Source organism: Lates calcarifer, linkage group LG14 (genome assembly GCF_001640805.2).
Source record: "Lates calcarifer isolate ASB-BC8 linkage group LG14, TLL_Latcal_v3, whole genome shotgun sequence".
Lineage (NCBI taxonomy): Eukaryota > Metazoa > Chordata > Actinopteri > Centropomidae > Lates > Lates calcarifer.
This window is the reverse complement of record NC_066846.1, coordinates 13,608,453-13,619,025: the sequence shown is the minus strand read 5'-3', so window position 1 is coordinate 13,619,025 and position 10,573 is coordinate 13,608,453. Positions and strand designations below refer to the sequence as shown.

At 42.1% G+C, this 10,573-nt stretch overlaps 1 protein-coding gene across 1 annotated transcript; it reads right to left on the bottom strand.

Moving 5' to 3' along the window:
- Window positions 1-357: 357 nt before the first annotated feature.
- On the bottom strand, window positions 358-9,014 carry LOC108902781 (FERM domain-containing protein 7). The gene is made up of 12 exons (XM_018704777.1): window positions 8,701-9,014; window positions 4,495-4,599; window positions 4,361-4,403; window positions 4,144-4,222; window positions 3,700-3,797; window positions 3,417-3,531; window positions 3,160-3,307; window positions 2,834-2,929; window positions 2,562-2,725; window positions 2,405-2,473; window positions 2,134-2,209; window positions 358-1,812 (listed from the first exon to the last, which is right to left on the bottom strand). Exons 1-12 carry the CDS (start codon window positions 8,827-8,829, stop codon window positions 574-576), a joined length of 2,361 nt encoding a protein of 786 aa, XP_018560293.1. The 5' UTR covers window positions 8,830-9,014; the 3' UTR covers window positions 358-573.
- Between the last annotated feature and the right edge of the window lie 1,559 nt (window positions 9,015-10,573).

Below are 10,573 nucleotides of genomic sequence, written 5' to 3'. Positions count from 1 at the left end.
TTTGGAAAGCAACTCATTCCCAGCCAAGAGAGAAAAATCTATTATCTTCCAGCAGAGAACCCAAGTTGCGCAGGTGTGTTTCTCAAGAATTCAACCACTGAGACATTTCTACATCAAACAATTGTTCAAAATTCAAATCAGCACTAGTTAACACCTGATTCCTTCTAACAGACATCTTCAAAACCATTCTGCCATGTTTAAGTGTTTGTATTATTTTGGGGGTAGCAACAGCAACTTCCATTGCTACAGCTTGACCTTGGATGGTCAACCAGGAGTACTACATAATTTTACGGTTAGTAATATTCAAAATTTCTAAAGGTTGAACCCATAATGTGGCTATTGAACAGCAGCCAGTAATAGTTTTCAGAAGCTGAGGTTTTTTTACTAAAACAAGGCAAAAACAGTACATTTCATCTGCCAGTACACCTCAAAAAGAATTCACTTCTCATACATACAAAACCACCATACTTATCACAACTGTCTTTTTTATCTACAGTCTGTGCTGCTAGTTTTGAAAGTGATCATGTCATGACCCTTTGCACTGTTTCTACTGTTTAAAATGTTTTCATCTATCTACAGTGTGACCTCTGTAATCTTCGCAGCACCTTTAGGGTTCTCGTCTTTTCCTCCTGTTCTTTCTTTATTGTCCTCTTCACCCTTTAATTCTTTTTTTGCCTTGTCCTTTGCTCCTCCATCATCCTCCTCTTCCTCCTCCCCCTCTTCCTCCTCGTCCAGTTGGAGGCTCCCAGAGGAAAACCTCATTCTGGCTAGTCCAGCGGACCGTACCATCTTTCCCAGTGGTGGTGGTGGGCAGTAATATGGGTAGAAAACCTCTGGGTCTGAGTCACTATAGCTCCCCGAGGTGCCTCCGATCATGCATAGGGAGGTGGGGCGTTCAGGCAGAGGGGAGGAGTTTAGTGGGAGGTAGGTGGGTCTGGAGGGCCGTGTCAGATGGGGGTAGTAACCAAGTGGACGAAACTCTGAGGCAGGGTTAAAGGCAGGGTTTGAACTCCTTGAGAGGTGGAACTTGACGTCTGGTTGGCTAGCTACACGGCGAGGCAGCCCCGGGAGGAAATTGGAGTCGTCACTGTAATGCCCTGCCTCTGTTTGTCCAATGCCCAGGAGCCTTGTTCCATTGCTTCCCGGCTGGTAAACCCTGGCCAATCCTAGTCCACCTGAGCCAGTGGGACGGAGGTTTCTCCTGATTGGCGAAACAGATGGCGAATCCTGGCTTAGCGGGTAGAAAGATGGCCGTGATAGGCCATCCATTGTCACATAATCCCGCCTCCTTGCATGTGGGAAACGCTCCAGTGAGGAAACAGCAACATAGTCCGTCAAGTAGGGGTGACGGTTGAGTGGCGAGGAACCAGCTAATGGGAACGTTGGGAGGATTGGGTGATACTGGTAGGCAGGACTGTTTGGGTAAAGAAGAACCAACTGCTGTGCGGCGTCCGGGTGTGGTTGAGGATTGGGCCGACGTCGTGATCGGTTGCCATAAACTCCGGCTAACCTTTGGGCTTGGCGCTGTGCCCCGATGCGTCCACCCCTCATGTCCTCCATCACAGATGTTGAAGCTGACCTCATCTTGGGGGAGGGGGTTGCTTGGTGGAGAGAGGGAGAGAGGGGAGTGACTTGGGAGAGAGGATAGGACCTCTGGGTAACCTCAACAGATGATTGGCTGCGTTTAGCCCCTCCTCCACCGATTTCGATGTCGTCTACACCTCGCTGATGTGGGTCCAATTCGTCCTGACTGCGGACTGCCAAGGCCATCACATGACCCGACCGGGGGAAGGGATGTGAGTGCTCATACAGCTGAGGACGTAAGACAAACAAACATTAGACTATTAGGGCTGCAACTAACAACTGTTTTCATTATTGATTAATCGTTTGGTCATTTGGCCAATTGATGTCCAGCTGACATCATCAGATGTCTGTCCAACCAACAGCTCAAAATCCAAGAGACGCATCAAATCTGAGAAGCTGACACCATCAAACACCATCGTTTTGGATTTTTTGCCAGTTGCCAATTCATTTTCTGTTGCTCAACTAATCAATAAATTGACTAATTGATGCAGCTATATGACATATGTATCGACACGCTACGTGAACTCTGTGAATGGTAGCTTTTACTACTTGTTTGGAGACGTCGGTGAGGAGATCGGGAGACGATCGACACTGTCTGGGATCGTAGTCTGACTGACAATAAGTCCTGGGGGAAAGAAAAGAGAGGATGATTTAGACAGATGATGAAAAATGAGTTCTATCTTCTATCTTTCAACAGCTTGTTTTTTATACCACACAAGACAATAATGGCAGTATTACTGTCACTTTGGTGATAAATTTTATTTCCTAGAATCAGCGTATACTTTGCCTAATATACTTGTGTTGACGAATTTATTCTCACCTCTCAAAATGTGAAGGCTTCTTTTCCCCTGATCCCATACACTCCAGCAGCTGCTTCTGTGTCCGCCCACTGCCACACAAAATAACACATTAAATTCTAATAGGCCCTTATCACAGGCTATATCCAGACATGTCGGAGGTGTTGGTGTGTGTTTTACCTGTATCTAAAGCTGGAGCCCTTACAGGACAGCAGTGTTTTGTGTATTGCCTTTGGTTCCTCAGCCAGTCTGAAGAAGGCATGGTACTCTACACACATCTTCCAGAACGATTTACATACATCACGACTGGCCATGCAGAACTCCAGCGTGTCCTTACATGACGGCTGTATGGATGTCACACAACACTTAGATTAATACATACATACAACACACTGTTTAATATTTAAAAAAAATCCAGTTTTCAAGTCTGACGAGTATTTGCAGGTACTCACCCCAACTTTGTCGTGTAGTTTGATGAGAAAATGCTTGCGTTTGAAGCTCAGTTTGCGGATTTTCGCCCAGCTAAAAGTGTTGATTTTGGTGTTTCCCTGGAAAACACAGAAGAAAAAGCTGATTTAATGTGACCGTGAATAGCTCTACCAAAGTTTATAGCAATACAAACAATATTTACTCTGATATTTCACTCAGACCAACAAACTAACCCTGCCATCCCCTAGAGCTGCTGAGAGTCATGGCATGTCTGTAAGCACTTTTAGCTCCCAGCTTTATGTAAACATAATCATTGTGTACGTGAAGATTAACACCATCAACCACACACCTGAAAGACCAGTACTCCAGAGTGTGTGACAGCCAGGTTGATCCTCATTCCCTCTCCGTCGTGGGCCGGATGAGGCCTGATGCCGTACATGTCCAGCTTCCTCGCCACCTCGAGCAGGTGGATGTCCGAGTCTGCTGGAGACACACCTCTACAGAGACACAGGTGATCGATGACGAACGAATGCTTCTGTTTGGCAACTGAAAACATTCAATACAACAACAGAGCACTCAGACCACCTTTTCAGTTTCTCTGTGTACCTGTGTTTCTTGTGGAACTTGATGATCTTGTGGTCTAGATATTCCTGGTTGGGGACGTACTGCTTCATCTCTAAATGGTGACAATCCAGCTCCTCGTCATAGTCCCCTAGCTCTGCTGTAACACACACACACATCCACACAAATATGCTTGGTAAAACAATAATTACATGTAAATAAATTATCCTCATTCGAATAAAAGTAGATGAGTACTTCAACACAAAGTGCTATGTGGGAATTTTCCCCATGTAGATTTACTCCTCCTTGATGACAAATATGAACTTACACTGCAATATGTGAGAGACCAGCAGGGCGGCGCTGTTGTCATTACAGGTCAAACTGCCGTTGGACAAGTCCTGCTTTATCTGTAAGGCAAAAAGATACCTACACACACACAGACACACACCCCTGCTTATTTTTCATGTGTTAGAAGATGATGATTATGTGTTTTTCCTGACCTGTCATTCTCCATCCGGCCACCAGATGTCCCCAGACTGTTTTTTCCCCTGTCTCATCACCTGTTCATTATCTGTAATCACCTGTGCTTCCCTGCCCGCTCACACACCTGTTCCCCGTTACCTCGTTACCCCAGTCTGCCTCTGCTTCAATCAGTCGTTTAAATCCTGCATTTTTGTCTTTTTATATCTTTGTTTTTAAAAAAGCATGGACAGAGAGACGTCGTAATACAACAACAAACAGTGTAAACAAAGACAAACAGATACAGTTTTACCTGGTGAGGCCTCTCTTAAGTTGCCCTGGGTCTGGTGGAAAGAACTTGACTATAAACCTGAAGAAAAGATCATTGGTGTCTGACAGAGAGGAAAGAAAAATAAAGACAAGAGACGGAGAATCAAAGAGTGGAGAGTGGGCTACTGTACTTGGTGAGCTAACGGCTAACATGCTAGATAAGTTTTATTGAAGAGGAGGAAAAACTTTATGTGACTTACATTTAATCTGTTTGGCCAGTGGCTTCAGCAGCTCCAACCAAACCTGCAAAATGTTACGCATAAAAACTAATTATATCTGTGCATATATATCTGTGCATGAAAGAAAATAATCAGTGTGTTTTTGTGTTTCTTACATAGTTGCCGCTGTGGTGTCTGAACTCCAGTCCAAAGTATTCCTTCTCCAGCAGTTTGAGATGACCACACACTTTGTTGAAGAAGTCGCCTCCTAAAACCTTTTGCTGAGAGAAAGAGTGAGAGAATTAAAGTGGGGGTTGGAAAGCGAGAGGGATAATTGGATTTTTTAATTGAGAATCTCTTAAAACCAGAGTCCAGGGACACTCAGGGGACCACAGCTAAACGAGCTGCAACTCAGTTACTTCAGCTCACCAGAAGTTTTCATGATGAGAGTTTGTACAAGGCTGGATTCGCTGTTACAGACGATGGGAGCTGGATGTTCTTCTGTTTCAGGAGTAACGGTTTTGTGGGATATCGTATACGTGTCTACGCATTTTAGGCTTTTCTCGTCTCATTTATTGCCGTATGTCAGGGTTAGGGTTAAGGTTTAGTGGGTAGAGAAAAGACGTGGTGTGAAAACATTGTGCTTTCTTTGTTGTTGTTTTTACCAGGAGCCGAATCATCTGCAGAGGCCTCCTCCTCTCTGAAACAAACAGACCTGGTGATTAAAACCAGTAAAATCACAGAATAAAGCAGTTCTACATTAAAATTAAGTGTTTTTCCAGTGCGGTTTGGTGGACACAGCTCTCTTCGGACAGGCTCTGAACTGAGCTGCTGCTAACGTTTGCTCAGCTTGTTTCTTTGATAATTTAAAATCCAGATGTCTGATGAGTAAAATCATTCATCCAGTTAAAATATAGAACTACAAACAGACAAGATTTGTACAATAACATGTACATTTATATATAAATTAGACTTTTCCACTCACAAAAAATGCAAAATAACACTGAGGTCTATGAAGCAAAAATCCAGTGGAGGAGAGAGATGTGTACCCTTCCTTCTCTCTTTCCGCCATCTTTAATCTCCTCCTCTTCTCACCCCCTCTCTCCCTCTTTCTCTCCCTTCTATCTAATTACTGTGATGGTGTTTGTGCAATGTTCCCTCCCTTTTTTTTTTTTTAGTGTTTGCTGTCTGCTAGCTGGTGTTTACGGCCCCGGCGGTGGTCACTGGACGTCCCTCATTAACTTGTCAAGAGAGAGAGGGAGGAAGAGGAGGGACGCAGCAGCTGTAACCGATTATAAAGAGAACACAGGCCTAACCCGTGATTAGTGGGAACGAATGGCTGCCTCCAGAACAGCAGAGCAGTTAGTTTCAATGGAGCAGAACAGAGTAAAACTGAGCAGAATGCAACTTTATTGTCCACAACTCTGAAACATCAGTAACTGAGCTGTGTATTGATAAATCCACGGAGCTGTCCGTGGTGCTGAGGATCTATAACATTCTCTAAACTATATACTATACTCCGTTCTTTACTGTATTATAGCCTATATCCTCTATAGGTTAGTGTCGCCTTTATGATTAAAGTGAGAAGTGACAACGTGTAGTCACAGGAGACACAAAGCTGCCTGTAGTTTACTTCTAATATTTCTAAAAATACACCTCAGACCAACTCTCCTTTATAACAAAGTATTATATGGCTACATGACATTACTACAGATATATATGTTTGGTTTTAGTAGGAATAACTTCATATATTAAAGTGGCATTAAAGAACGTAAAGAATCTTCTGTAAATACACTAAAACTACCAGATCCTATAACAGAAGTGCTTTTATGACAGAGAAACAAACATGATGAACAAATTTAAATTATGATTAGTTGTTAGTTTGTATGAACAGGGACGTGAGTGTTTGTCTGGAGGTACTGTACTGTACTGTACTGTAGAAGTACTTTGTTTGAAGTAACAGCCTTTCAACATGGGTAAAAGTAAAGTATTACCAGTAAAATGTAATTAAAGTATGAAAAGTAAATACTCCTAATGCAAAATGGCCTCTTTCAGTATGTTAAATCATGAAATAAGATATTTTATCACGCACACAACTTATTATCTTATGCAATAAGATTTTAAAAACACATTTTTCTGTACTTAACTAGCTAATAATTTTGTTCAAGGGCATCTTTACACATGTCAACAACTCAAATACCTGTGACAGAGTCTTTCATTTATAATAACGCATCAGATTTTATGAGTAGATCACTAATTTTTTTTATTAAATGAATCGTAACTACTGCTGTTAAATAAATAAAGTGGAGTAAAAAGTACAATTCTACCTTCTGAAACTGAAATATAAAGTAGCATAAACATGAAATAAAGTACAGTACTCAGCTACTCTGTTAATCAGGGTTTTGCCCTGAAGGTTAGAAGAAGGTCAGAGGAGAAAACACAGTGAAACCTGTTTTAATATTCCCAGTGTGGGTTTGTTGTGTAAATCACACTCATTACCTCCTCTGTTTAGCAGATACACTATATTTATCACAGTTTATTTTTGCCCTCATCCATGTATTCATTCATCCTTTCTCTTTCTTTCCTTCTCTTTTATTCTTCCTCCCTTCATCTCTCTCCTCCTCTTGTAAAGATGCGACTGATGTCCCGGAGGCCGCCGGGAACCCGACAAGAGAAAGCATGGGCGTGGAAAATGGAGCTACTTTGCTAACACAATACTGCGAGTCACACACACACACACACACACACACACACACACACACACACACACACTCTGAGTCTCTTTTTAGATGGCGTTACTGCCTCGCAGGCGACGTCACCATGTTGAAAACGCAGCCCCGTCACTCTGCCTGACCTGGATAGTAGAGCACATGACAGTTCATAGACAGCAGAGTGTTTACGTCGCACAACACACAGCTGTTTGACAAATAACATTTGTTCCATTAAATCTACATTAACATATAGAGTGGTGCCGGGATGATGTATTTTTGTAGTCCAACCCTGAAGTTAGCATCAACCTGGTTCCATCAACAAAAAGCCAATAGGAGGAGCATTAGGTTTTGTTTTATTCCAGAAAATCAGAAAATAAACAGTGAGCAGCTAAAGTTTCTGATCCTTCAGGTTTAGTTGATCAGATAATCTTCACAGATGAACACCACTGTTCTGATGTTTGAAGTAAGAAGCTAATGTTAGGCTATAAACCAACTACACCACGGTCACATGACGTCAACGTCTCCACCACTAAGCTTCCAACTGGTCATTTCATTTAGCTCTGAGCTCTTCTACAAAAGCCTTTCTTCTTAGAAAGTTAGTGAGAGTTTGAAAGAGCGTGAGTAGAAACACAACGAGGCTGTAGGTGGACGGGAATCAGGAAGTGCTAACATGCTAACATGCTAACTTACTTCCTGGTTTTGATCATTCCTCACTCCAAGTTTAACCCTCCATATTTACTTCCACCTTTGGTGAATCTCTTCCAGTGTTGGGACGATACAATAATCTGAAGGGTCCACATGTGACGACTTGTGCGTGAGAACATGTTGGCGTAAAAATGATGCGCGACAAGCTTAAAATGCGTAAACATGACACGTGCAAAATGTCCTGAAGGTGGCGCACTCTTTATACTCAATCCCAGGGAATCATAAGATATTTTATGTTGTGTCATGAAAGTCAAAGAAAAGCAGCAAACTTAATATTAGAGAAACTGGAACTCATAAAATTTTTGTGCTTTGCATGAAAAAAACTTGTTTAACTCGTCAGTTGAGAGATGAACTGTTCTACTTGCTGGAGGAACAGGCTCTGAGATGCTGGTTTGAATTCATGGACAGGAGTTAACAGTGAGCACAGTCTTCATGTGGTGGAAGCACAGGCCTTAAAATAATTTAACTGCTTACATTTAAAAACGAAGCTACCAGCTGTGTGTTGGTGGGAGAAATCCAACCTTCAGTGATGAATGAGTCACAGGCTAATCCAGCGCTGGGTTCAGTTCTGTTTATAGCTACAGGCTGTAATTAACTATTAATACTTTTTAGAGCTAAACTGCTCAACCTCACTGAAGTTATGTTAAAGTGCAGGATCCTGTGTGTTGTGGTATTAACTCAAGTCATTTCAGTGATGGCATGTTTATACTGTAATACAGTGTCTCTCATGTGGAAATACACTGTATCACAACGGGAGAGAATTAAAATGTCACAAAAAGAGACAAAAATTATCTTTAAAAGAAGAAGAAGAAGAAATAAATGAAGGAAAACTTTGCTGCGTCAGAAAACAATTAAATGCAGTAAATTAAATACATTTTAATGCAGCAATAAACAGATAAGAAAAGGAAATCAATGCATATTAATGAGGGTTTTAAAAGCCGTTAATCCAGTTGTTGATAAACTTACCTCCACCTCGAACGTGCGCTCGCTGTCATCCAGAAAGATCACGCGCAGCCGGAGCTTCGTCTCCTTGGAGACCCGGGGCTTGGTCGAGAGGCTCCCGAGTCTCCGGGTCCGCCGGTGACGGTCACCCATCCCTCTCTCCCCCTCTCTCCCCCTCTCCTCTCTCTCTCTCTTTCAGGAGGAAGAATAAAAACAGCTGTAATCCTTCATAACATCCGTCATCGTCAGAGTAAATCCTCGCGAGGCAGCGGCACGCCAAGAGAAACGGCTTCACGCGATCCTCATCATCACCTCCACCACCACCCTCTTCATCCTCCTCCTCCTCTCCTCCTCCTCCTGCTGCTGCTGCTCTGGGGATCCGTGGCTGCCGCTGGAGCGCGCGCTCTCCAGATGCGTAATGGCACAGTGACGTTGTTTCCAGAGCTGACCACTGATCCAGCTGCAATACTATCTATCTATCTATCTATCTATCTATCTATCTATCTATCTATCTATCTGTACATTTACATATACATATATAAGGTTTTCACTGCATTATGTGATGAAAACAAGCAATAAAGACAAATAATCAACAAGTAAACAAGTAAACTTATTTTCTGTCTGATATGATAAATATTTGGTAATAAAATGTGGATAAATAATATTAATGATTAAAAACTACATGCTACAACCTTAAGATGCTGCTTCTACTTAAAGGTGCTATACGTACGTTTTTGCTATCGCTACATAGCTAACGTTAGCATCACCAGCTGTTTACTGTTTACTAAATGTTGTGAGCTCCGTATAAAACTTCCGTCCTTTGTTCACCGACAGCTGTTAAGTGGAAAGTAACAGCAATGTTAATTCTTGTTTTGCGTCTACCTACTGAAGTTAGCATGCTAACCAGCTAGCCACTTTGTGATAGTGAGTCACTGTAGTGTCCAGTCTGTCCTCAGTCCAACATGAGAGGATGAAAAAGTAGCGCTGCCCAGAGGACGTATTCTAACCTCTTGTCTTGTAAACGCAACGATGGCTGAAGCTCGTTACGTAAACAGCTGTTAATGCTAACGTTAGCTTTGTAGCAGTAGCATAAACTTACATATAGCATCTAGTCTGTCTATTTATCTATTAACTTTTCCTAGATTTGTTGTAATAGTTTTAGAATTTTAGAATGATTTTTAATTGAAATAAGTCAAATGTCAGATGTGATTTGTAGTTTTCTTTCATCACGTACAGAGCATCTCTATAAGGTGACATGTTCAGAGAGGATTGTATACAGTCAATATGTGTGTGTGTGTGTGTGTGTGTGTGTGTGTGTGTGTCCTCCATGGGAATAATATGAATTTCACGGTGGCTGGACACTTTTAGAGAAGTGACCTGTCCTAAAGTAGGCTAGTAGTGCAATGCCTCCACTCGCCTGCAGCACAGACTGAGCACTTAGTGTGTGTGTGTGTGTGTGTGTGTGTGTGTGTTAGACACAAACACACACACACACACACACACACACACACACAGTGGAGTTACACACATGTAAAATGTTGGTCAAGGCAGTGACTCACATTTTCTGTCTCCTTTGTCTCCTTCTGTGACACACATGCACACACACGACAATACAGCATTAACAGGCCACTGTAACACAACAGAGACACTAACATGATGTCAGCCATCAGTGTCGGTCCAGATTTATCTGACACTTCCTGTCTCTAATCATCTCTACAGTGTCACATTTTAATATTTATTTAATATCATTTGACTCGTGTCTTGATCCACCAGGAGACAGTTTGTTTGTTCTAAGCTTCAAAGTAAAGTTAAATTCATTTTCTACACATTTTCACAACACTTTGACTGCTTTCAGTGTTTTCTTCATCATTTTGCTTGGGAAGGAAACACAACACTT